The sequence below is a fragment of the Denticeps clupeoides genome, chromosome 5 (genome assembly GCF_900700375.1).
Source record: "Denticeps clupeoides chromosome 5, fDenClu1.1, whole genome shotgun sequence".
Lineage (NCBI taxonomy): Eukaryota > Metazoa > Chordata > Actinopteri > Clupeiformes > Denticipitidae > Denticeps > Denticeps clupeoides.
The window spans coordinates 23,552,879-23,579,834 of record NC_041711.1 but is presented as its reverse complement, the minus strand read 5'-3'; the positions used below and the strand labels follow the sequence as shown (position 1 = coordinate 23,579,834).

The following is a 26,956-nucleotide window of genomic DNA, read 5'->3' as shown; positions in this document are numbered from 1 at the left end:
TGGTTATTAATGCTTTACAATTAGTTATTCTGGGCAGGACTGGTCCTTAAATAAAAAGAACACTGTTCAGATTTTCTAGAAAAATTGAACGGTGAAGTTGCATTAAATTGTACCTGAAAAACTGGTGCACTCACTCACCTGTACCACTTCTTTTCTGGCCCAGTATGTGTCTCACATTAATGTATAGAATTTTTTTTTGTGATCAAGAAAAATGCTGCGTATATCTGTCAATTAACACACATCTGGGACTGTCAAACAGAAGCAAGCAGAATTGTGATGGTCTTTGGTGAAGGCAACACAATGTGCCTCGTCATTACTCAACAGACAGGAATAGCTACTTAAAAAACCCTCTAAATTCAAGTAAAAATGTCAAGTCTCAATTTCTTGTTTAATTGTTTGCAAATGTTTTCCCCCTTCACAATACAGAGTGTTTGTTCCCCTGTACAATGCTATAAAAGGACACAGATAACAGCACACAAACATACAAAATATTTCAACATTTTTTTTAAATACATTTCTCTATTCTGGTACTATGCCCCACAATAGCAAAATTGATTCAGTCAAATGTATACAATCTTATTTACAGAGGAACATTTGATCAAAGTGCTTCAGAGTCCTGATAATGTTGAGGGACGTATGTACAGTGTTTTAAATAAACAGCTTCACAGCTCTTGCCTTCCCCAGCACAAACATATACAGAAAGCCAGAGAATTAGACTCTTCCAGAGGTAACGCTCAAGAGAAAGGAAAAACTTACATCAAGACACGGCCGCCTAAAATATGCATTCCATTAAATATTCTCACACGCTTGTGCAGAACTGCAGACAGACTGGCTCAGGCCACCGGCAGGGTGCTGGCGTTATGTCACGGAGATGCTGGCTCTCCAAACAGAAGGGACTTTCTTCCAGGAGGGGTTTGAAGGGAAATGAAGGTGGGGTTATTCCTTTGGACACACTATTGTGTGATTAGAATTGTTCATGTGACCCTCCCCCCCGAAACACAGAACAAAAACAACCCCAACAGCCCAGAGGGGCAGAAGGCATCTGGTTGTAGCTTTGCTGGAGCAACAGTACCTGGCATTGAGTGAACATATGGGGCCAAAAGAGGGTGTGTTATGACAGGTCGTCATCTGTGCTCACCACAGATATCTGGGTAAAGTAAAACAAAGCAAAAAACGATTCAGTACTTTGATAGCCATGCGTGCATGCATTCATGTGCATCCCCCATCAGTGCTATATGGCATGGCACCTAATTAGGATATTTAATATAAATTCATAATTTATTCTAAAATATAGTCCAAACCCCACTTTTAGAGCAGAATTCCAGACAACTCGAGTCAACTCACTGCTGGGTATGTGTGCCCCACGGATGCATGTCGGCTGATGTCGATGTTGAGGTCCTCCTCTGTGGTTTTCAGGTAGACAGGATTGTCAAAATTCATGCTCTTCTTGTTCTTTAGTTGCCAGTTTCTCCAGGTGAGGTAGCCTCCAGCTGCTGCCATAGCCAGTAGCACTAACCAATGAGAACAAAAATTATTATGACTGATTAGCGTTAAACCACACAAAGGCTTTAGATTGAGAGATTTGAGGTCAAAAACATCAGCAAAATGCCACAGTCAGAGGAACTGGACTTGTACTTACAGATGGGGAGAATAGTCCAGGCTGCAGCTGAACCTTTGGCAGTAGAAGAGACCCTGTGTATGGATGTGCTGACATTCCCCTCTAAACGAAAAAAAAATATTTTCACTGCATTAGAAGTCCAAAACAATTTTCGATTGAACTTTTTGAAACAAATTAATTACAGAATGATTAAGTACTTAAATTATTAAGGCTGAATCATGCTCAATACAGGTTTAATTAATATCAGATTTAAATAATATCCAAAATACCAAAAGCAGATGGCCGGTTATGCAAATAAGTTAAGAAAGATTGATACAGTGGTGGCCTAGTGGGTAAGGAAGCAGACTCATAATTGGAAGGTTGTGGGTTCAAATCCTGAACCTCCGAGGTGCCACTGTGCCACCCTTGAGCAAGGGCACTGCTCCCAAAAATCATGATGGGTTCAATGCCAAGGACACATTTCTGTGTTTCACAATGATAATCACACACATATTGTCTCAGTCAGAAGCAGGCGGGCATTTCAATTAATTCTTGCTGCCAAAGTTCAGGAAACAAATAAAAAATCTTTCTAAATAATAGCTATGTATGGAAGTACAACCTAGCATTACAAACAGCAGTGTTAGCCAAATATTCATCATGGGTGATGTACCATGCATAAAAGGGAACCTGGTAGAACAAATTTGTTGTTCCTTGTGAAACATAACTGGCCCATATTTTTAAATTCATTCTACAAACACAACAGCATTATTAGAGATGAACTTAAATCAAAAGCATTCCCTAGCAGAGTGTTCAGCATATTAACTCATAATATTGTCAACAATTCAATGGCTTGACCAGAAATCATTGATTTCTTATTAGTAAAGCAGTAGTAACACCAAACTTTTAAGAGTGATACCAGATGAAAACAGCTGCATCGAGCTTCATTACCTTGAGGCTGAGTGGGGTGTGTTTGCACTTTCCCATCATCCTCTGCAGCAGTGACCACTGCAGTAAGAGATGAAAGCAACAGCAGAATCGCATCTGCTGCTCACACCGTCCCCGTAACTACTGTTTGTAAGTCGCTCTGGATAAGGCCGTCTGCCACATGCTGTAAATGTATTCCCTGCACCGTGCTGCCCTATCTCACCTTTTGTACACTGATGACCATCGGAGTCCAAGCTCCACCCATCAGGGCAGGCACAGGTGTATTTTGGAGAGTGTTTGTTGATTTGCGGGGCAGGGAGGCACAGGTAGGAGCAGCCTCCATTCTTCACCTTCTCATTACACCAGTCTGTTCCTGCAGAAAGAGAAACACAGAGGATTGCAGAAGGACAAACTGCAATCCAAACTGCAGAAGGACATGAGGGTACGCTCACTGTCACAGCCTGCACACAGCTCGCTCACAGAGGGTGATGGTTAAAAGCAGAGGACACATCTTGTTGTGTGCACCGTGTGCTCAGGGTATAACAGTGACAATCACTTCACTTTCGAACTGAATTACTTATTACTACACACAAGTACTTAATATTGATTTAATATTTGTATCTGAAGCAACAAATGTGTAATAAATTTTTACTTTCAGTATATTTTGCTCTTGAAACCACATAGCACATTTTTAAATGGAAAACTATATTATACATATATATACATATATACACACACACACACATATATATATATATATATATACACACACACACACACACACACACACACACACACACACACATATATATATATATCTCACACACGCACATGCGCACACACACACATCAAATCTGATATGAACAGGCAATATTCATTTCAAAATTAACATCTTGTGCCTTGTTGCACACTTAAATTTCCAGTGTAACTTTGCATTCTGTTTCCTTTGTCTAAGTCAAATTTCCTTTCTGCTCAACCCTGTTATGCTGCATAAGTAGACAGATCTGCCTCTGTTTTTCTAAGTCAAGATCAAACCTGTGAATAAGGTAGAGGATCAGTTTCCACGCATTTCAGTCACACACCTGAGAGCTGAATCAGCTCGTGATAAACAATGATGTCCTGAGGGTCATTCAGATTACTGGCCAAGACCGTGACGTCAGAACCCGTGAATTTATTTGCTCCATAAATGGCTTCATTTTCCCCATCAGTCCAAAACACCCGATCCTGTAAAGTGTTACAAATCCATTTAAAAGTGGTCAAACAGGACAAGTAGTCAAACAGGGGAGTGAAGTTAGGACTTCCTGTTTACCTCAAAAACGGTAAGAGCGAATGGGTGGGCCAGGTAACTGTGAGACTGAAGAACTTTCCTGCGGTTGTCGCCATTCAGGTCCACACTACAGAGCATGTGCAGTTTGGAGTCCACCCAGTAAAGTCTGCTCTTGATAAGATCTGTTTAAAATAGCAGCTTGGTGAAATATTGAAATGGCATAAATTAAAGAAAGGCTTTTTGTATTAACCTTAAATGACCTTACCTAAAGTGATTCCATTGGGCCACTGAATATCAGTCTCAACCAAAACTTGCCTGTCAACTCCATTCATTCCAGACTTCTCGATCTTGGCTGGCTCACCCCAGTCAGACCAATACAAGAACCTATATTGAACAATTTACTTAACTCATTATTAAACGTATGGTATCAGAAGCCTTTTCTATTCCTCCCATGGAATTTCATGTTACCCTGAGAGTGGGTCCACAGCGACTGATGCCGGCTCCTTCAACCCGCCATCAAATAGAACCTTCTTCTTGGTGCCATTGAAGTTTGCCACTGCTATGGTTTTGCTGCCAAGGTCTGACCAGTAGATATTTTTATAAATCCAGTCTACAGCTATGCCCACAGGCATCTGGACGTTGTCAATCACACGGGTGTGACTGGACACACCCTCCCTCTTATCAAGCAAAGTACTAAAAGCAGAAGGAAAAAGAGAAAAAAGATTATATGTACTTCATGTACATAAATTGCACCTATATGCGCACCTAAATGTACTTTAGACAATTCATCAGATATAAGTGAAAAATCACCTGAAGATTGCTTTCTGACCCAGATCAGCCCAAAAGATTCTCTGCTGGGTAAAGTCTGCATCCAGGGCTACAGTGTTCCGCAGTTGCTCCACAATCTGGGTGTACTCACGTCTCTCCAACCCCAGCTTACGTATGTCCCTGCGGTTTGTGAAAATCAGACAGGGCTCCTTTCCTGAAAACAAGTCAATGGGTAATTCCTACAATTATATTCTGCATCTCCATAATCCAAAAACAGTTTATACAAATGAACATGACAAGTTAAAATACCCACAACACCCAGTCAAATGCCACAGGGTCCTATCTTCCTAACAACATGATTATTTGCAGACTAAGCAAGAATGGAGACAGTTGCTTCAGTTGCTTCAATCAAATCTAGCAGCTGGACTTCTGGATCAATGCGCTTTTGATTCATTGCATTCATTATGATAACACACCAATGCATCACCATCTAAAATCTGTGTGAATTCTGTCCTCGACTCACACATGCCCTCTGGAGGACATGCCCAGGATTAATTCTGCTGAAAATGGAGATTTATTAGAAAACGATTTATCATAATGCACTGTGCAGTCAGACAATAGTGACGTCAGGTTCCACATGACAAAATGCGGACACTAGTCATTATCTGCTCTGTAATTAGGTATTTATAATTGTTAGAATGTCTACTTACATGTAAGAAAAAAAAAGAAAAACCTACTCACCGACTGCTTTACACACTCCAGTGGTGGGGTCCATCTGGTAGCCACTGTGACATTCGCACTTGTAGCCTCCCTTCAGGTTGATGCAGATCTGGCTGCAGATGCCAGGGTTCAGGCACTCATTTATGTCTGTGGAGCCAATAGGATTTCAGACGCAACACACTAACTCCACAATTCCAGGCTAGCCACAGGTGAAAACATTTCTGAAGGCCATTCCTGAAGCGGCATGGATTCATCTTAACACACAGAAAGGGTCACAGCTAAAAGTGAGGTTTTTACAACATCTACAGACAAATAAAACAAAATGGAAATAAATGATCTTTGGCTACACACCCCCACAGGTCTTGCGATCAATCAACTGCAGTCCCGGAGTGCAGTCACACTCGTAACCAATCACCAGGTCTCGGCAGATATGGGAGCAGCCACCATTGTTCAACAGGCACTCATTAAAATCTGCACAGAATATTTCATTTATAGCACGAATAAAGAGTACCAGACAAACACACTTCCGATAACAAAATGTTATAATACGACAAATAAATTGTAGGAATTACTAGTGTAATGGCAAAATCATTTTAGGTACGGAACACAAGGATTTTGATCACGTGATTTCAAGAGAAGGCAATGCTCCTCATTCTCCTCAATGTAATATGTATTATGTATAAAAACATGTTTGAGTAATGTCCATCCACTCATGGATCGTTATTGGATTTGAAAGAATAATTAACAGCTCAACAAATGTGAGCACTTTACAGAGGGGAAGTCAGGTGAAGGTTTCACATCAAAGACATTCAGAAGAGGCGGACCGGCTACTCACTGCACTCCTTGATTGGCTCATCACTCCAGTCCGGACAGTCTCGCGCCTTGTTGCATACCTTGCTGATGTCGATGCACTCTCCGCTTCGACACTTGAAGCGGTCGGGGCCGTTACACTGGGTCACTGCGGAGGTAGAGTTCAGAGGTTAAGCTGTCAGCGCGCCTCTGTTTGCGGACAGTCAGACGTGTCAATCACTAGCTGTGCACACCGATGCCAGCTACACAAGGCTCACAGTACACCTTTTGACCTTTGACATGGCATTAAACCTGACAGATCACTCACAGTTTTTGCAGTTGAGTTCATCGGTGCCATCCGCACAGTCACGGACGCCATTGCACTGCCGGCTGCCATGGATACAGATACCATAATCACACTTGAACTGATCTGGTCTGCAGGTCCGTGCAGCTGAAGAACATCAAATAAAAGGAATACATAAATATGATGAAATAAAAAAGATAAATGTCAGATCTTCCAAAAAGAGCAGAGGACTCACGGCAGTTCTTCTCATCGCTACCATCTTTACAGTCTGTGTCCCCGTCACAGCGCCACTTGCGGTGGATGCACTCTCCCGAACTGCACTGCATGTCGCTGGACGAGCACTTAGCTGGAGGCGTGGGGTGTCGGCCACAGCGCTGGGGCAACTCGTCTGATTGGTCCTGGCAGTCGACGTCATCGTCACAAACCCAGCTGGCCGGGATGCAGCTGGAATTCCCACACTGGAACTCGCTGGGGCCGCAGGAGGAGGGCGGGCAGCCCTGCTCGTCGCTGCCGTCGCCGCAATCGTCTTCGCCGTTGCAGACGAAGTTGCTGGAGACGCAGCGGCCGCTGGCGCACGTGAACTCCAGAGGAGCGCATGTGATGTTGACTTCACAGAAGATTGAACATTTTACCCATTCTGAAAACGCTACATCTCGCGATGTCACGCAATGACATGACCGACTTGCATGGGCCAATTTCAGAACGTGTCTGCAAACGCCCAGTTCCATTTCGCGACCGAGGGAGCGGGCGAACCTACCACAGTTTGTCTCGTCCTCCCCGTTATCGCAGTCCTTCTCTCCATCACACTTCCAGAAAACAGGGATGCACTGAGATGACCTGGCGCCACAGCTGAACTCGTTCACGCGACACGTCCGCGTGTCTGCAAAGGGCGGCAACACGGAGCCAATTCAGAAATAAGTGAAGTGTCACATGTGATACAGAGCAGCACAGCACACAGTGCACACAGTGAAATTTGTCCTCTGCATTTAACCCATCACCCTGAGTGAGCAGCGGGCAGCCATGACAGGCGCCCGGGGAGCAGTGTGTGGGGACGGGGCTTTGCTCAGTGGCACCTTGGCAGATCGGGATTCGAACCCGCAACCTTCTGATTACAGGGCCGCTTCCTTAACCGCTAGGCCACCACTGCCCCAAGGTCGTTAAATCATGATTCATTCATTACAGACGGCTCTGGTACAGGCGGTTTTATTTATTTATTTCAAAAGAAAACATTTTTTTTAATATTAATTAATAAAACCACAGGTCTCAGGACTCATGTTTCTTGTTAGAAAATACGCTGAGGTGGCACAGCCGAAAAAGTGACTCAGTCCAAGTTCTCAAGAAAACCACCCGACTACGGCAACATCTGCCAGCTCTAACAGCTTCCTCTGTGTTTGGTGTAAAAAGGCACACCACAAAAGATAAGGTCTCATTTCTGGCTGGCTTGTAGGTCAGGACCAAAAGCAGGGGTCATCAGAGAGGGTAACCCACCACGCACACACATATGCATGCAAGAAACACACACACACACACACACACGCCTGTTGCTGACAAACTTTCCAACAGCTGGTCAAACAGTACATGACTGCTCTTACCAGGCAGACACACAAGCAGATAAAAATACATTCAAGTCAACTAATGTCAGATGAGCAGCCAAGGCCAAAGTCTGGGGTTTCTCCCTACAGAAAAATGAAGGTTTCTGGTCCTGACGATATGTCTGCAGCAGCGCGGAACACAGATCCTTCAAATGGAAACCGGGCTGCATGCAGTTGTAGTTTATGCTTCATCCAGTAACAATTAAGGTCAGTCAGCTGAAGTTCAGCCTCTGCGGTGAAGATCGGAGGAGTGTGGGGGGAGAGGACTTACGGCAAACCTCAGCCCGCTCATCAGAGCCGTCCTCACAGTCTGGCTCGCCATCACAGTGCCACCTCTTAGGGACACACTGTCCATTCTGGCAAACAAAGTCCACCTCTGCACACGTCTTCCTCACTGTGGAGGAGAAAATAAAAATACAGGAAATTAAAATCCCCATCCGCCAAACATTCTTGCTTCTCCCTACTCTGTGTGACTGACCTTGATGACTAAAAAGAACTATGGTTCTGAGCAATCAGTTTTGCTGGATGAAAACCTACATTAAGAAATCATGTTTCAAGTGCAATCTTGTGTACATAGAAGGACAAAAGGGACAAAAAGAAGAGAAAAATATTGTTTTATTTGGGGCTGTGCATGCTGTACTACATTTACAGCATTTACCAGACGCCCTTATCCAGAGCGACTTACAATCAGTAGTCACAGGGACAGTCCCCCCTGGAGCAACTTAGGGTTAAGTGTCTTGCTCAGGGACACAATGGTAGTAAGTGGGATTTGAACCTGGGTCTTCTGGTTCATAGGTTACCTACTAGGCTACTACCACCCTGTACTCATTGTGGTCACCTCATTTGTGGCTACACTTTTTGGACTCGACTGGAAGCTCAGTACATCTGAATGTCACTGCTGCACAGACTGGAGTTATGAGTTTTATTTCGGTTCAGACTCCTCCCACTCCATATTTCTCTCCCCTTCCCCCCATTTCTCCTGTAGGACTCATCCATGACCCAGATAAGAGGCTGATCCAGATGTGTCTCGAGTACCCCTCTTTCAGCAATAAACTGTTCTGGCCCAGGATTGATACTTCATGAGGACATCAAATGCCACAAGCCTGATTTACATCTAAAGTAAATTACCTGAACCGGATGGGGCAAATTTGAGGGCAGCTTACAGCAACATGCACTGTGAACATTCTGGTGACAGCAGGTTACAGTGTTTATGGTCCTGCCACGCATGAAAATGTTCCAAGGTGAAAGCAGACGTCCCCATGACACTCTTTAAAACGGTCTACTCCAAAATGCCGATCTTACCACAGGTGTTTTCATCACTACCGTCAGAACAATCCTCATCGCCGTCACACTGCCAGATGGAGGGAATGCAGCGGCCATTGCCACACTGGAACTGGGAAGGCTCACACTCTGTCCGTGTTCCTGAAAGCAGTGGGGAGAGGGGGGACATAAATAGAGAGGGGGGGGGGGGGGGGGGGTACAGAGAGAGACACATTGAAAAACCACATCGCTGCTGCACTGCTCTTAAATAACCAACACCAATGTAAAAGCACCTACTTCCAACATAAAGGAAGAATAAATGGTCAAAAGGTGCCAAGATAGGTGCCACAGGGTATCCAGATAAAAACACATCTAAAAACATAATGGCACTCATACTTTTTCCACGGATGGTCATTGGATGGAAATTCTAGCTGGCAGCATGGATTTCTGCTTGGCAGAGCAATGGGCCAAGAAATATGAGAGGACCTTGGAGTGCAGAAGTTTAAACACTGGATATGGAGGGTAAGGATTTTGTCCAAGGAGGAAGTGGTAAAAAGTTGCCGTCATAGGACCGGCTGGAAGGGTAGCAAAACGAAGTCTGATCGAGAAGGGGCATGGCTTCAATTCAAGAGTGTCTCACTGTCAAATACAACAATACACAGTACATTATTATAACATTTCATTGAGGCCCACAAAGGGGCAATTTCCATATGATCATTGCTTGGAGAAAAAAAAAAGGATAATGAAAGATATATTCGTGAGACCACCTAAAGCGAGCTGAAGACCATAGTATAATGGAGGAGAAATTAACACTGCAAAAGAGGAAGTTAAATGTGAATGATGAGATCTGGATAGAATAGAATTATTGGATTACATAGGGGTCTGATAAATAGTTTGACACGCAAGTTCTGGGCTTTAACATGAGTCAGGCCGCCAGGATCGTGCTGCTATCTGATGCTGAACAGCCGTGAGACGAGGCTTACGTGACAAAGAGGTCTCACAATGACCCCTGATACGGTCCAAACCGGCCCTTAGGGGACCGTGACACACAAGCCGCTCTGCCTCCCCGACAAATAACGAGCAGCGCTCGGTCAATTAAACTTCTGCCAAACACACTCCGCTTGTCAGCCCGGCCACTGATATCTATTCCTCCAGCCCCAGAAAAAAAGGGTCAATTGGAGGCGTTCCGCAACCACAAATTAAAAAAAGAAAAGCACATTTATTCTGTTCGGCAGCCAACATAGTGACCTACTTGTAAGGAAGCACCAGTGTGTGTGTGTGTGTGTGTGTGTTGGGGGGTGATTTATATTAGTCTTGGAATAACATCAATACCACCAAGGCTACGTGGTCAGCGTTCTTCCAGGGCCTGATTTCTGGGTGACCCCTGAATTAGGATGCTGCTGCGAGGACCAACACAAGCTCACACTCACACCGTCAGCGGGGCGCACGTAACAGTGGATTTCCACCCCACGACGGCCGCAGCAGCCACGTCTGTTCCCCGCCGGGTGCACCTGTTACCAAGCCGCCTTCCCGGCCGGATCAGTGGAGGACCGGCAGCTCCATCCCCGAACCAGACCGCGATCGGGTCGAAAAAAAAAGCGGGTGATTATGAACGGTGAAGACGGACGCACACATTCGCACGCACGCACGCACGCACGCGCGCGACGCTGAAACAAACGCGTCTGATTTCGCGGCGTCAAAGAAATCCGGGGGCGAAGCCCCAGCGGAGGCCTGCGGCTCAGGCGCATTTAAAGCAAAGAAACATATACAATAAAAAAAATAATAAAAAAAAACACGCCGCGTTTATTTATTACAGGCGAGAGACGTGCACGCGCAGAACGGCCTTTTATTCCAATAACAGCGGAGAAATGCGGGATTGTCGACGGGAACGTGTCACTGTTGCATTGTTTCCACGAGGGAAGGAGAATTAAAAAAAAAAAAAAAAAAAATCACGCGGCTGGTGTGCGTTCACCCCCACGTCCACGTCCACGTCCGCGTCCGCACTCACCTCGAACAGAGCCGCGCTGCTGCAGACATATCGTCAGGACCAGAAAGCCCAGGACAGACGGGACCATTTCGCGGTGGAGCGGAGCAGAAAGCCGTGGCCTCGTCCTTCTGCGCCGAAACGGAGGCAGGAAGGACCGCGGGGAAGGAAGGAAGGAAGGACGGAAGGAGGGAGGGAGGGATAGACGGAGAGCAGATCAATCCGTGCGGCGACCAACCCGAGTCCACGCCAAACCCCGCGCTTTTATCTCGTCCACGCACCGTCAGCCGCCGCCGCTGCCCATGTCCTAATTCACTGATGGCTCGAACCTGCAGCCGGTGTCGGCGGAGCTACATGTCATTTACACGCTTTTAACCCTTCACCTGACCGCCGATGATAATAATAATAATAATAATAATAATAATAAAAATAAAAATAAAAATATGTAATAATAATTCATCCTTCATAATCAGTCGCTTTGCAAGCTGTATAATTTTGACGCAGCCATTTTGCATTATTAATAACGTAGCATGTGGTCCACCTTACATTCATTTTGGTACTACTGATACATTTCAATCGTATGTGTGTGTGTGTGTGTGTGTGTGTGTATATATATATATATATATATATATATAGAGAGAGAGAGAGAGAGAGTTTGTTCTCCCCCTGAATTGTCATGGCTGAGGATTAACCAGTGTTTGGTTTGGGTCTTTGGTTGAATCTTGGGTTCCTTTCCAAGGTTTACAACTATACAAATCTTAACTTAATGAGTAAACATGGCAGCTTAAATCACGCAAACATTTGAGCCTTTTAAATGGATAAAATCCATATTTATTAATCGTAGTTTTGAGCTTTCATCCTCAAATTTCAGGCTTTTTCCCCATATATTTTTAAATTGCAATTGAATAAACCTCTACAGATGTGTCCATAGGCCATTTGCATTGAACAGTCACAGTAATATACATCTTTTATGCATTTATTTTAAATACGGACATTTGTCAGTATTTAGTTGAATAAAAACTGACTGTTTGCAGACTACGGGTAGAGTCAGAATGGACATGTGCTCCCCCTGCTGGTCATAGTGAGCAAAATCAAACAATCACGATCTTCAGAGGACTAGGGTGGGCAGTGACAGTGACAGTGACATTGCTGGCTGATACAGAGAGTCACTCTTTGTTACTCAATGTTCACATGATCAAGATAAATATAGCTGCCACCGACCCTACACAGATACACAGAAAAAAAGCCACATAAATACGACAATAACAATAAGTTGGCCCATTGAACATCTGTTCATGCTGAGAAAACTAATTTCAAAATGTTTATGACTGATAAGTCTGTGGCACAGACTGAAACCTGCAGGACCTGGCACCATCATTTATATATTTATTAAGTTAACTTGCCAAAATTAATACTGAAAGTGATTGTTTGCAATACAATCTGCACACATAAACCTGTCCTCTACATTTAAGCCAGCACATCATTGAGCAGCGGGCAGAAATGACCCGGGGAGCTGTGTCTGGGGACAGTACTCAGTGGCACCTTGACGGATTCGAACCGGCAACCTACTGATTGCGGGTCTGCTTCCTTATAATATAATATAATACCATATAATACCATATAATATCATTTTTAAGAATTGTACTGATTAATAAGTTCATTCATAACTTCAAACAGAAAAAAAACTGAATAAATACATTGTTCATTGCTGATACATAAAATAATAAAAAAAAAATTAATGTGTAGTCAAGGATAAAAACAACAAATCCAGCATTTTACCCCAAATGCACTGCACTTAACCATGTTTTTTATAGGAAGAATGATGTTGGTCCTGGCATTTCATCTTGCTTGTCACTGGGCCCCAGAAGAAGAACATGTAAGACCTTCATTCACCAGGTCTCTCATCTGTACAGTTCCTGGAAGTCGTGGACGCTCCAAAGGAATGCATGAAATCAGAGCTTGTCGCTCTGAGTGCCCCTTCCTTCAGCATGTCAACCATGGATGCCCTCTGAGGAGCACCAGACTGCAGGCCTGAGGCCGATGCCACATAGGGATCAGTAGTGTGGCTGACGTCACCTCGGAGGGTCGTAGCCGTAGGGCCTCTGAAGACGTAGCGAGCCATGTTTGGGTAGCGGGTGACTGTAGTAGTGTTCTACCAATGACTCCAGTGACGGGAAGGTTACATCCATCTCCAGGAAGAACTTTGAATTCTGGATGAAAGCCAACAATCCTTAGAAATCTGATACACCGATTATTGTGACACACCCCTTTACCTGAAAAACGCAGACTCTACTTTCACCTGCCAAACTCTATAGGTTTCTTTTTCTGTTCCCATAAAAATGATCATAGATGCTTGGCACCCTAGGACCTTTGAAAACACACTGAACTGTCATGAACGTTAGATATCATGTGGACACTCCACAGAACTGATATTTAAAACATGAATTTGTGAATGTATCACCTTGAGGATGTTGTGTGAAATTTGCTATTTTAAAAACTAACCTCTTCAAAGATCCTGTAGTTTCTGGCTTTGTCCACGCTTATATCCCACACGACAAGCACCTATACAGAGCATGAAAAAAAAAGGAATTTGTGTGAAATAAATCAAAGGCAACATTTAAAACGTTTCTCATGATGTGTACCTTGGTCGTTTTTGTCCCCGAGTTGCGGATGCAGTAGACTCCATCTTCTGGGATGGTATAGTTTTCCTTAAATAATCTAAGAACAAAGGAGTAGATCTTCAGGCGACAGTGAATTAGATGTGTTCTGGGCTTTAAATGCTCTTTCAGGAAATCGTAGACTTGGATGAAGAAAAGGGAGCATTAACATTCAAAGCCCTTACTGGCACAGAATCAAAAGCAAGGCGTTTCCATGCCAAGGAACAGAGAAGGCTGGAAAATAAACATGGGCTGTTCAGGATGTTTTTGCTAATTGAAACTTTAATCATTACATTCCATGAAGTAAGAAGAGGAGCAAATAGATGTCATGCGTGGAGCTTCTCATGGTCTGCATTATAAAAATGGTCCAGATTTCTTACCTCTCAACATTACTTGTTTCTGTTGTGTCAATAAAGACTGAGTCAGGCAATGGAACCTGTTTTGTAAAAAGGACACACTATTATACTCAAACCACCAATGTATACAGGACACACACACACACCAAAACCAATTTAGACATGACAAGGACAAAGACAGATGCCAAGACTTGGTCCCACTCCACATTTCAAAGCTTTGGAATAATTACAGAAAGTGAACGTGAATCTGTCTCACATGTTCGTAGTCTTCATCTGAATCAAGGTCCACTTCCTGGGGCATGCCTTTCATTCTGAGTGGTGCAGGCACTTCTTCTAATGAAGACCGAAAACTCTGCCCATCAGGAGAATATCTTCTGAGGAGAAACAATGGCAGCGGGTTGGTTGATTTTGGAGCTGAAGAGTTGGAGCGGTTGGTGGACTGGTTGTTGTATTACTGTTGCAGTATTTCGGTTGCAGTATTTCGGTTCTTTTCTCAGCTTAAATATGGGTTGAATGGCCACTTTTGGCTGATTTCAGAAACAATGTGTATAACAACTATGCAATGTGTAATTATACAAGGCGTCAATGATAATACTTACTGAAGAGGTGAGCTGCTGGGTTTTGGCTTTGGTCTGGGGGGTAAAGGCTGGAGTGATGTGACTGGCTTGGGTTTGGTTGACAGGTTGGGTGGGGCAGGTGCAGCTGCGTTCCCAAGAGCGGCTGGTTTGAAATTCATACTCCGCATGACCTTGCCCAGATCACTGCATACATGCAGGGTATTGGAACTATGTGTTAAGGGCCCTGTCCTATTATCCCTATTGAGACAGGATGGGACAGTAGACCATTTCACATTGTCTGGCTTTATAGGAATGGGAGGTGGACCTCGAGAGCCTCCTGAGGATCTTGGTAAGATAGTTTTGGGTAGGACATTGTGATTCTGAATAGGAGGAGGGGAAGTTTTCGGGAAGAGACTTGGTGGGGGTTTGTTGGGTGGCAGGGGAATCAGGGGGAATTTAGGGCTTTGTGTATTGACCTTTGTCACATGTGGGGAAGGTGCAGGGACTGGTGGTGGTGGATATGAAGGGGGTGGCACTGGTGGATGACCTAAAATTAATCACAGAATTTATTCTGTAAATTAGTAGAGTGCTTTAAAGAACATTTAGATTCAAATCATTCTATTTTCATTTATTAATGTTATACATGACTCTTTCACAATAAAATCCATATGCAAAGGACAATCAGACATGGCAGGCAAACTAGACTAGATGACACTGGCTAGAGAAACTTTAAATCATTTAGTAGTCGAAAGTAACTACATTTCTAAGACAGTGTGCAAATGGATGGACGTAGGAGCGCAGATTCCCTAAAACAAATGTTCAGGTCAGTCTGAACATGGCCAAAGTGAATCCAAAAGTTCACCCCCAGATCTCCAATATGGTTATTCTATAAATACCTGAGCTTGAAGGGGATTCATCAGGTGTTTCATAGGGTTCTTCTTCAGAATCATCTTCGTCTACGTAAACTTACAGGTAAGACAAACACATACGTTTATTCACTTTGCAAACTATTTACAAACCATTTATCAACAATATAATTGTAAAACCATTTATTTTTAACTCAATGCGTTTCATATTAGTTTTCACCCTCTATTACAAGTATCCTGCTTTTGTTTATAATTCTAAACAACACACACACACAGATTTATTGATGTCACTGTCCCCGTTCTCTTATGCCTCCAATTTGCGGGCAGACAGGGAAGACAGGCAAAGTCCTCCCAGACAGCGTACAGCGTACAGACCACAGACTCGGCAGGGTTAGAAGATTTAATTCCTGTAATGCTTAAAACCGGCCACAGAGAGGCAGCAGAGAAAATCTTTACAGCCTGATTGGAGCTGCTTCTAAAATGTGGTCATTTTGTTGCAAGTGGGAAGCATGATCAAACTGCAGCTTTAAAGTGAACCTGTCTGGTTCAGAAATATACAACATTATGTGTAAGTCAGTTTCCACTGAAACCTCAGTTTTACTGTTAAGCTGTTGCAATCTGTTAGAATCATGGTCACCCTTGTCTCCTATGTAATCGTTAAGCTAACAGAGGCTGTTATGAAATTACCTCTGTGAACTTCTCTCCCAACATCTTGAATCGGGGGCTATTGTTTATTTGTACTTTAATATTACTGTGCACACCCAAAGTCTGGAGTTTATGATTATGCATGCTAGAATACACCAACAAGGAAATGGTAAAGAAAATGAAAAGCTTTGACTGTGGTGTGAGAACAGCTACTTGGTCTTGTTGGTCGTGGTAGTAGCCTAGTGGCTAACACACTCGCCTGTGAACCAGAAGAACTAGGTTAAAATCCCACTTACTACCCTTGTGTCCCTGAGCAGGACACTTAACCCTAAGTGTCTCCAGGAGGACTGTCCATGTAACTACTGATTGTAAGTCGCTCTGGATAAGGGCGTCTGATAAATGCTGTAAATGTAAATGTGTTGCAATGCACTTAGTCTCAGTGTTTAGTTACATTTTGAAGATCTTTCATTTCCACAATACCCTGAATAGATATTTGACACAGAACTAAGCTTAAAATTATTTGCTGAAGAAGAATAGTGATTCAGCTATCTACATTATTTGATCACTGCATCAGTGTTCTTATCAGTATAGAGTGTTAATAATGAGAGGTGGCCATAAGAAGCCAATAAGCAGTGTAAGATGCTGAGATATTGTATATAGGAACCTGATTCGAATATGTACATTTGATATCTGTTGTTTATATGAATTGAATTGATTAAGGTGATTTACAGTATATTTATTTGACTTGTTAGCTATTAGTCTCCTTACCTTCATCTGGGTATTCAGTTGTATGAATGATATTCAAAGGACGCTCTATTGAACCGTAGAAGCCCTCTGCATCAGTGTCTACATCACTACAATAAGGACGAGTCAAATAAGGAGAGGAACACAGCTGGGCCAATAGGAAAACAACACATGCATTTTACAAATTAGCTATATGATGACAAAGCCAGTTTAATCTGACATTTTCACACACACACCTATAAATAATAATGCTCATGAAGTTCTTACCTTGTAATATGTATATCTTTTTTTTCATTGTAGAAATCTATTTCTCTTCTCAGTTGACGCATCCATTTCTGTCAAAGAAAGGAAGTAATTGTGAGGATGCTGTGAATGCTTTCTATAGACCCTGTCAGTGGTGACAGCCAGAGCTTTACAGAAGGAGGCCCCGCTGTCAGCGACCGACATTAGTGTGGTTTCTCAAAAACCGTATAGATGTGTGATGGCAGAACAAGGGTTGTGGTTTATTGTAGCAGTGGAAAAGGTCTCTTTTCATTAAAACCCCAATATCCAGAATTTCATTTCAATGAATGCATTTACATTACATTTCTGCACTCTTCCAGACATCTATACCTTTTAGCTAAACATGTAATATCTGTATATGTATGATCTCTCTCAAAGCCTTTTTTAGCACCGGTGTCTGCTCCAAGACAATCAGTTTCAAAATCACTCATCCATGTCACACTACCCATGTGTAAGCAAGACACATCCACAGCAATGTTCAAAAACTCCAGTAAAGGCTAGTACAGAATATTCCCTGAACAGTGTAAAATGTTTAGCAGTTTCTCACCCTCCGCTCATCTTCACTGGCTGCAGAGAAGTACCATGTTCTCTGATGCTTGCTAAAGTGGACAACCTTAAATGGAAACACGTTGTTGCATGTGGTTTCTTCTGTGGCCCTCATCACCCTACCAGAGAAAACAAATATCGAATTTAATTAAATAGCAAGAACTATTCAAAACTGAAATCTGTCATGTCTGCAAATAACACCCATCTTGCTACCTCCATTGTCAGGATTGCCTGCAGCTGGGCTCCACACCTGACTCAAATCCTGACGCCCCATAAATGCCGGAAGTTTCCGCCCCTTCTGGGTCTCTGGCATTTTCGTGAACTGCACGAACTTGACCTGATTTAGTTTCATGTGTTTTGAGTTCTGGCAATCGCCACACGCCTACGGGTTAGTTTATGTTCGTAATTTAAGTTAAATTGTTTTCGGCCACCGCGCCATTGTTTATTTGTATTTCTTTATTGTTTGTTATAATAAAACCCCCTTCCCAGTATGTCAAACCTCTGCGCTTCCTTCCCTCGTAAGTCCGTAGTCGTGACATCCATGACTAATGCATAATGACTAATGCAGGGTCATTGCTAGTAATGACCCTGTATATGTAATGAATTTGTATAGAAAATTAAGCCAGATCTCTGTGCACCGTGTCCACAAATGGCAAAAGCTACTGAATATAGGTCACTCGGCTTTTTCAGGCTGTACTGCAAATAAGAAAGGTTTGTCGTTTCCCCCATAAGACCTAAAATGGCAGTTTTGTAATGTGGTCTTCTACTGGGTGTCACACTGCTGAATAAAATCCTCTAATTATATACCACTGACTACATGCGCTGGTTTTAGCACAATTGACATAGAGAAAAGGAACAGAAAGGAAGAAGGCCATAATCTGCTTCAGATAGAACGACAGATAGACTGAAAAAAGGAAAACACTGGTTAAACTTTTAAAAAATCTATTCATCTGCCACACCTAAAATTTTAGCATTGATTTAATGTAAATAAACCAGGTTTGATTGATTTAATTACACTACGTACATGCTAAAATATTATCTGTGAAATTAATTAAATTTTTTAAAAGTTTAACCAGTGTTTTCTTTTTTTCATGTGGCTGGAATGTCCCTGTTGATGACCATTTTTTTAAATCCTCTATTCTAAATACTCAGAACTATGAACAATGGGAAGTGGTCAGAACAAGGGACCTTGGGGGAAAACCTAACCATGTCTTGTCTTGATATACACTGTAAAAAGTGAACCCTGGCTAAAATTAATTAGCCTGTCACACCTAATATTCTAGCACTGATGTAACGCAAATAAACCAGGTTCCAGCAGGTTTTATTTCTTTGTTAACATTACGTCAATGATAAAATATTAGGTGTGACAGATTACTTCACTACTTCAAGTGATTAGTGTTCACTTTTTACAGTGTACCTAAAATCAAATTTGAAATAAGGTATTTTTACTGACTTCATGAACTATGCTACTTTAGACAGCTATGCTTCAAAATGTGTTAATGTGAAAATATTTTTTGAGCAGATCTGTTTTATTACACTGTTTTATTACACTGAATTCAGATTCTTAAATGAAGAGGTTCTGTGCTCTCCAGGACTAAAGATGAAGACACCTTATCTACAATTCTGCAACATTTTTGTTATAGGCATATACAGTTGTCATTAGAGTACCACAGAGAGATTTGTACGAGTGCAAATTGGTAAAAAAAAAAAAAAGCAAACCTGACCTGTTGTAGCCATTGAGTGAGAAAGCACCCTGTGGTGTGGCTGATGTGCTACTCTTGAAATAATAAACACATCCTTCGTGAATTATGATGAAACGCAAAGGCCCTGCAGAAACATGTGGAAAAGTCGTATGAACACATTTTCTTTCAGAATTGCTGAATGATGAAATTAAAAATAGTTGAAATTACAGTACATACATTTCATCAAGTAGAACTGACTCCCCCCCTTCTTATGCAGGTATCCAGACATGGTCACTCCTCCTGGCATTGTCAGCAGATTCTGGGCCCCAATGGCCTTCATGGGAATCAGCCAGGAGCTTTCTACTGTTGTCATGTTTCTGTAAAAGAAAATATTAACAAATAAATGCTGATGAGCTTTTAATCGGCCACTTAGTCTAGTATAAGTTGTACAGTTTTCAAAAAAAGTGATTTAAAAATATACCACTTCTTATATCCTATGTGTGGGAGGGAATGCTTAAGTCAACTAACATGTTCATAAAGGTTCCCCAGAATAGCCTTTGTTTCATCTTCACTTAAGCAAAGTGAGCCACTCAAATGGCTCTACTTTCTTCCACACTAGTTTAGGAACTAGTTTTGCTCTGGTGTTCCAACACACCCCCATCAGCAGCAGCCATAAAAACGTTCATTGTCATTAATATTGCGTGTGTACATTCTGCCAAATCTGGTGGCAGTCTGTTCTGTATGTTTTACATTGAAAGAGAAATATGTTTGATGGTAAATGTTAGCATATGTTTGTTGGTAAAAAGCAAAGAGCTTCATTCTTAAATGAGTTGGAGGCAAATACCTGCATACTAAAAAAAACTCTCTCACAAATCTTTCACTTCCCCTTTCCAGACAACATCAAATGAATGTAAGAAGATGAAATATGCAAGACCCCTCTGGGGTCACCCAGGTGGCACCCATTCATTAGGTTCATTGGGCTTAGGTGATCAGGAACCTTTTAAAAGTGTAGTAGCAGGACACACACTTTATCCTGCATTGAGCCAAGGGGTCACCAATTCTGCACAGCTTAGATCTGTCCGTTCCACCACACGTCATGATTGATAATGAGTACAGAGGGTGTGGTGAAGGTAAACACAAAAATGTGCAGGACAAGAGATGGTGAGCCCTGCTGTAAGATGTATTGTATTTTAAGTTGACGACTGTATATGGTTTTGCCCATCATGCTGTTTCTTGCGCCTCTTTCTTGCACCTCTCCTTCCCCAAACTGCTGTGGCATTACAGTAAGAGGGAGGTGGGGAGTGACTGTGAAATTGATGTAAAAGTCTTGAGAACAAAATTTATAAAGGCCCTCCTGCTTGTCATTGTACCATATCCTGTTTTTAACAGGTAGTTAGAAATGCAATTATGAATGATGTCAAAGGTCACAGAACACCATGGACAGAGAGAAAGCCATTAAGCAATGTTGCCTCTCCCTCTCGTGCTTTTCTGCATCATCTCCATCATTAAATAGTCAAAACCAGGTTCTAGATGGGAATTGGCTCTCATTATCTGAAAAACATGCCCACCACACATATAATCAGCATTGTGCAGAAATCATAATTGAGTGGTTCTTATTGTAATTGTGGTTCAGAGGTTTGTGTGTTAAGAGAACTGCACTGTTTTTTTTATTACATAACAGCACTCAAACACACTGCAGCAGTGTTTAAAAAATATATGCAATTCCACAACATATAGTCGCATCCACACGTGTGTACAGGCTTCTCTCTTTCCTATCCTCATGTGCCCATCATTCTTGAACTGGGTCATTCTGGACTCCTCAGAACACATGACACATGGCTCCGTTCACCCACAGTCCAGGAGTCTTTGTTATAATTAGCTTCTCCAACAAGTGGCTTTCTAATGGCCACACAGTTGTTCAAAGTTGTTATTGCACAATGGGTGTGGAAATGCTTTTATTTTCATTTCGAGTTCAACTGTCTATTTTGTAAGATCTGATGTAGCTCTGATCAGTCACTCCATTCAGCATTCTGTTCACATCTTTTCCAGTGAGATGGTGGTTCTTCACTATTCATCCAGGTTTTAATTACATATTAGACACTTATTTTGTTATTTCAGAGATATGCTTACTTTGTTTGCATGATGCAGTCTGTTTGACTCTTCTGAAACACAGTGGCATGATTTACATGAAAATGGTTTACGAAAGGAGAAGGTGCATTCACTGCATCAGTTCATACACATTAATCACTGATTTAATTAACCAATCAAAAACGCTTGCCTGATCATCATTTACAGTACAGGTTGCTTGTATTTACACATTTACTTCAGACAGACAGGTCAATTCATGTTCCTGACACCCAAATATGTTTAGATTGACTAATGATCATTTAATTATTTCGGTTGTCCAAAAAAAAAAAAAAAAAATACAGCCTGACACAAGATCTAGAGGCAAGTCCTCAGAAATGAGCCCCAAATGCCTCTGTTTCATATCTAACCAAAGATCCAAGCACAATGAGGCAAGCTGAGAAGAAAGAGTGTTTACCCTGGTCTAAAAACACCAATAATGCCAGCAAAGCTCAGTGTCTGAGCCTCAACCTGACCGGATGTGTTGGCAGGAAATAAGATGTTTCCTCTGGAATGTAGATGAACCTTTGGAGCTGTGACTGCAATCTGTGACATGCCCTTCCTGATCTTTTCTGGGGACAAACACACCACCCAACAAGAAAATCCCAAATATTTTAAAAATCACTTAATCCAGAAGAGCCAAAACGAGACCTTTACGATTTAGGGACTTTAGGACTTGCAATGCATACATTCACAGGAACGAAATGGGGTTCAGTCAGGTTGGCTTTAAACCATACACAACAGCACGATGACCTTAGAAAGTAGGAAAAACAGAGCTTACTGACTGGCAAGTGGTTTCTTGTTACTGAAATCCTAACCTACTTTAGAAAGCTCATAAGAGCCACAGAGGTACAGAAGATATTTTGCAAATGTTTCTTTTTACGTCACATTTTTTTTTAAATGTTCAGCTGCCCTTGCTCTGTGTGAGCCTTTGCAACATAAATGGGTTTCTATGGTTCTGGTTGGTTCCCTGCATCACTTCCTGTCACCGTGTTTTCCAAAAAAGAGAGAGAGAAACAGGAAGTAATTTCTTTACAATAATTACAGACTCACAATAGTTCTGTAAAACAGCACTCTCTCTGTATCAAACAGAAAGGAAAAGCAGAGGCATGATAATTGTGATAATTGTAAAACTACACAAACTCAGACACTTACATCGACATCTATTCATTTCTCTAAACAAGACTGTATTCTGGCTAATTATTGAAAACCCATTCTAGCACTTTATAGCATATCCTGTATCAGCAATAACCAAAGATTGTTTTTGAAAGGTTCTAAGTTTCAGAGAAATTCTTGACACTCACACGATATAACGTTGTTTCAGGCACATTTTCACACTCACAGGCTTCTTCCCTTTCACGCATAGATCCATAGGGCTGAGGTACTCGTCTCAAGCATGTTAACACTAGGGTAGAGCGCTGGAAAGGAAATGGCTGAAAAGGGGCTGCCTGAGACTTTCTGCGGTCCGAGGCATCCGAAGTACGACAGGTCACATCCGCCTACCAGTTCACTGTGCTGCCCATGCCGCACATGTCACAGCTGCAATTTCCTGTTCCTCCTGGAAAGCCAGATGATTGGATGCTGCTTGTGTGCCGTCAGACTTAAGTCTGCAGTGGCTATTTGGTCTAGGCAAGGGACTTTCCACCTCAATCATTACAGAGACATAGTCTGACCTGCCCTTAAAAGCAGTTGCATAGTGGTAAAAGACGAGGCCAAGTGATCAGGTATCTAAGCTGACCACCCATTTAACCTCCTTATACTAACTATAATTTAATTGCTTGAATACAAAATGATACATTTACCCCACCAGAGCATGATAATCACAGTGAGTTTTAGCAAAGCAGCTTTCATATGATACTTGAAAAAGTTAATAATCCATGGACAGCAAGACTGAACAGAACAGAAACTCAGGCCTTAAATGTCCTTTTCCTACATACTAATGACTCATTACATTGTGCCATTGGTAGAAACATGAAACAAACTTTATGATTTCAAAAGTCTAACCAAAATACAACTTTTGTCTTGGAACAAAACATCCATGGCACAATATTTTCTGTAAAAAGTTGAATCATTTAACAGAGAAAACGACTCACCCATTGAGAACATCATGCACTTGCTAAACGGCAGCGGTTTGCAGCGCTACAACAAAGGCCACTTCCTCTCTACATGACTTCTCTGTGAGAACCTCCCACTCAGAGCTGTTCCAACGACTGCTGACTTGGGTCAGGAATTGGCCAGACGAGCACATTGATTCCATGTATGTGAATCACTCAAACCCTGCTGCGCTGGGGTGCTTATGTCCAGTAGGACCAACTTAAACAACATTTTTTTCTTTGGCCAAAAGGGCAAAGTAATTTCACTGACTTCGAAAAGGAATGTGCCCAGCCACACCTCATTTAGATAATTCCATTCCCAGAAGTATTACAATGCCCACATAATCATTTGTTAATTTGAGGAAATGAGCAATGCTGCACAAAATGTACCTTAGTCTACTGCAATAGGGCCTTTGGACTGACATTACCTTTCCTGCCAGATTGAGTCCTCATGCAATGCCAACTTATTGCACAGATAGATTCAAGTGCTTGGCAAAGCTGTGTAATGGACAGTTTGCACATTTTGACCGTTTGCTGTGCTGCAGTGTTTCACATTGATAAACACTTCACTTCACTAAAATGTGAATAAACCAAACAAACCTGCTGTAGATTATAGTAAACAGCAATTTACTCAAGAGCATAAATTAGACAACTTAGTTTAAATCAGCAAGCGAGTCTATTTTTTCAACTACCTTATTAAGAAATGACAGCTATGGTTTACCTTTTTTTCAGCGTAGTTGCATTCAAATGACACTGAAAGGAATACACATGATTAAGTCAGCCACAAATGAACTCAGAATACATTTGAGGAAATGTATTGTACATGTGCCACATGTATCATGTATGTAGTACACCAATGATTCTTAATTTCAGTGATGAAAGTGAAAGTGAAGTGATTGTCATTGTGAAACACTGCAGCACAGCACACGGTGACACAATGAAAGGCCACCACTGCCCCAAAGAATTTAGGATTGACAAAGACTGATGACATAAGTAGTATGCTGCAGCAGCTTCACAGTAGTCATCCTAATCTCGAGGTTCATCTGAACTCAGAATACATTTGCTACATGTATCATGTATGCAGTGAATAAATAGGCAGTGAATAAAATATATTAAATCTGATACAATATTGTATATGTACATCTCTCTTGGCCTTCAAAACTCTCAGAAAGAAAGTCTTGGCAAGGAAAATTTTATTTTGAACCTGTGATGGTCTGAATATACTTTTAATAATTTCTGCTGTTTTTCAAGTTGCCCAATGTAATTACAGAGCTCATAGACTGACAGAGAGACAGACATACATATAGATTGATCTCTTTGACCCCCCATCTTTGTCAGTGTGGGTGGTGATGACACAATATTTTTTCCAAATGACTGATTCCTGTGATGCTAATTTCTGTATAGATGCAATCGTGTTTCAACAAATTTACAACAATTTACAGAATTAAAACAATGGAAGTGAAAAATCATCCGAAGGCAGCTTGATTCCCATATTTATTTCCTTTGTGTCAGCAGAAAATATTTCACTGCGAGTCAAAGAGATGAAGTGAAAGTTTTTCATTACAAGCACACACAGGCAAAGACAGAGACACATGCACTTTTACTCCCACGCATCTGGGCCAAGTGACTATAATTAAACGGATTTAGGTGGAAACACTGACTGTAAGCTCACTCACAAGATGAACAGCCCACACTGTTTACTGTTTCAGAGCCGTATTTGTCTTTATGCCCACCCTCCCATTTCCTTTGTCTCAGAAAAACAATGTGATCTAATGGAACCCACATTTTTTTCTCCAAAATTCAAAAGCCTTTAAGGTCTATGAGGCCAAAGTGTCTATCACACGTGTTCATTGTAAAAAGCATTCCTGTCTGTCAGATATCTGGCCATTACAGCGATACCTAATTGCACTTATGTCTAATGGCACATAATTAGCCTAATAACATTTACATTGTTCTTTGGTAGCTCTTTTCATCTACATTCAAATCCAAAAATCTCAGTTGTACTCAATGTCTATCCTCTAAATCCACTTGCACGTTTAAAAAATAAAAAGTTGGGAAAAGTTGCCACAACTACATAGGCGTGAAGTTGAGAGAACTTAAAAACGCCAACACTGCACAGCTTATTACAAGTATTGGAGACAAGTATTGTTGCCTTAACTTCCTTTAAAATGTGTTGCTACTGACAACTTGATGGGTTGAAGGTTCGCTGGTTTTGGTAACAGTTAGTTTTCTGCATGGATGTTTCACTAAATGAAACATATTGCAGCCTGCCTGAATGTGTGTGTTTTTTTTTTTTTAGGATTCTTCTTTCTTTTAATGTGCACTATATTGTTTTGCCAGGTCCTGTGCATCTTTTAACTGGCCAAACATGAGTCTCACGATGCTACTGTCCTTCTCTGAAGCTCTAGCCAGCTCAGCAGTGACATCTAGTGGTGCGTATTGGACCTTCTTTTGTTCTTTTCATCTGCAGGTGGTTCTAAGCAACAGCTGGGTTCCGAATGTAGCGCACATAGGGCCATTTCCCATTTCCATTCAAATACAGGCTACTGTACTGCTGTTCTAGATTATGCCTATAGAGACAGAAAACTGACAAAACAGAGAAAGTAGTATGAAGTAGTTTGGTGTATTACAAGATTCATAAATCAATGCAGAAATCATTATTAGAAAGCTTATTTGTTATTATGTTAGCATCATTATAAAGCATTATTATTATTAATAAGACAAATATGAAATTATATTAAATGATGATGTAAATGCTTAGATTTCCTTACATTTGTGAGAATTTTATTTTTCTTTGATGAAAATGGATTTAACCTGCTGGGTTTTATTTCGGTTTGGGGGGGATGTAGCATGTTTTTGTATATCATGTGTTTGATGAATTTGATACATTATATTATTGCTATTAAATGTAAGTTGCACACTGTATCAGATTCTGAAAAACAACTATAAGTGAACTATAGGTGACAGAGTGACATATTATCCATAAACCCCCAACATTTAAAAACAGACTGAAGATTTCAACCAATATATCTAGATATGAATTTCATGGAAATATTAAAATAAAACTATCAAGACAAGCAGTGAAATTTACATGTCTTGACTCTTGAACCTTAAGGCTTGTTCATGAAGTAGAATAAAGACGTCCATAGATGTGAAGATGAAGATGTCTGAAGGTCTGAAGAGAACAATGCCAACCTGT

General features: G+C 41.6%; 2 protein-coding genes and 1 long non-coding RNA gene across 8 annotated transcripts; 1 reads left to right on the top strand and 2 right to left on the bottom strand.

Moving 5' to 3' along the window:
* Window positions 1-369: 369 nt before the first annotated feature.
* Window positions 370-11,518, bottom strand: vldlr (very low density lipoprotein receptor). 2 transcript variants are annotated; one of them, XM_028979907.1, is made up of 19 exons: window positions 11,230-11,518; window positions 9,264-9,383; window positions 8,233-8,355; window positions 7,127-7,249; window positions 6,605-6,976; window positions 6,394-6,516; window positions 6,112-6,234; window positions 5,628-5,747; window positions 5,298-5,423; window positions 4,599-4,770; window positions 4,257-4,481; window positions 4,054-4,172; window positions 3,831-3,970; window positions 3,604-3,745; window positions 2,745-2,894; window positions 2,546-2,602; window positions 1,640-1,720; window positions 1,345-1,511; window positions 370-1,147 (listed from the first exon to the last, which is right to left on the bottom strand). In XM_028979907.1, the coding sequence occupies exons 1-19, from the start codon at window positions 11,294-11,296 to the stop codon at window positions 1,112-1,114; spliced, it is 2,586 nt and encodes an 861-aa protein (XP_028835740.1). In that variant the 5' UTR covers window positions 11,297-11,518; the 3' UTR covers window positions 370-1,111. The 2 variants fall into 2 exon arrangements, with proteins under 2 accessions (XP_028835740.1, XP_028835741.1); XM_028979908.1 differs by lacking the exon at window positions 2,546-2,602 and having other exon boundaries at window positions 11,230-11,515.
* Window positions 10,530-13,832, top strand: LOC114790139 (uncharacterized). The gene is made up of 2 exons (XR_003749773.1): window positions 10,530-10,823; window positions 13,020-13,832. It is a non-coding gene; the product is annotated as an uncharacterized LOC114790139 (long non-coding RNA).
* sh3bp2 (SH3-domain binding protein 2) lies at window positions 12,011-23,911 on the bottom strand. 5 transcript variants are annotated; one of them, XM_028979912.1, is made up of 14 exons: window positions 22,083-22,097; window positions 21,671-21,702; window positions 19,778-19,917; window positions 19,583-19,685; window positions 17,860-17,977; window positions 17,298-17,365; window positions 17,055-17,140; window positions 15,672-15,740; window positions 14,818-15,322; window positions 14,475-14,592; window positions 14,243-14,298; window positions 13,848-13,923; window positions 13,708-13,767; window positions 13,278-13,415 (listed from the first exon to the last, which is right to left on the bottom strand). In XM_028979912.1, exons 2-14 carry the CDS (start codon window positions 21,679-21,681, stop codon window positions 13,278-13,280), a joined length of 1,548 nt encoding a protein of 515 aa, XP_028835745.1. In that variant the 5' UTR covers window positions 21,682-21,702; window positions 22,083-22,097. The 5 variants fall into 5 exon arrangements, with proteins under 5 accessions (XP_028835743.1, XP_028835745.1, XP_028835746.1 ...); XM_028979910.1 differs by lacking the exons at window positions 21,671-21,702; window positions 22,083-22,097 and adding an exon at window positions 22,969-23,156 and having other exon boundaries at window positions 12,011-13,415; XM_028979913.1 differs by lacking the exons at window positions 21,671-21,702; window positions 22,083-22,097 and adding an exon at window positions 23,758-23,911.
* Window positions 23,912-26,956: the final 3,045 nt, after the last annotated feature.

Bases quoted from the DNA above. Each gene is read 5' to 3' on its own strand.
- sh3bp2 (XM_028979910.1), bottom strand. From the start codon at position 23,036: ATGGATCTATGCGTGAAAGGGAAGAAGCCTGTGAGTGTGAAAATGTGC. The intron at 14,299-14,474 runs GTGAGACAGATT...TTTACAAAACAG, and splicing joins CAGATGAAGACTACGAACAT to GTTCCATTGCCTGACTCAGT. The intron at 13,924-14,242 runs GTAAGAAATCTG...CTTTGTTCTTAG, and splicing joins GAAACAAGTAATGTTGAGAG to ATTATTTAAGGAAAACTATA.
- vldlr (XM_028979907.1), bottom strand. From the start codon at position 11,296: ATGGTCCCGTCTGTCCTGGGCTTTCTGGTCCTGACGATATGTCTGCAG. The intron at 6,517-6,604 runs GTGAGTCCTCTG...GATGTTCTTCAG, and splicing joins TAGCGATGAGAAGAACTGCC to CTGCACGGACCTGCAGACCA. The intron at 5,424-5,627 runs GTGTGTAGCCAA...TTGGCTCCACAG, and splicing joins TGATCGCAAGACCTGTGGGG to ACATAAATGAGTGCCTGAAC.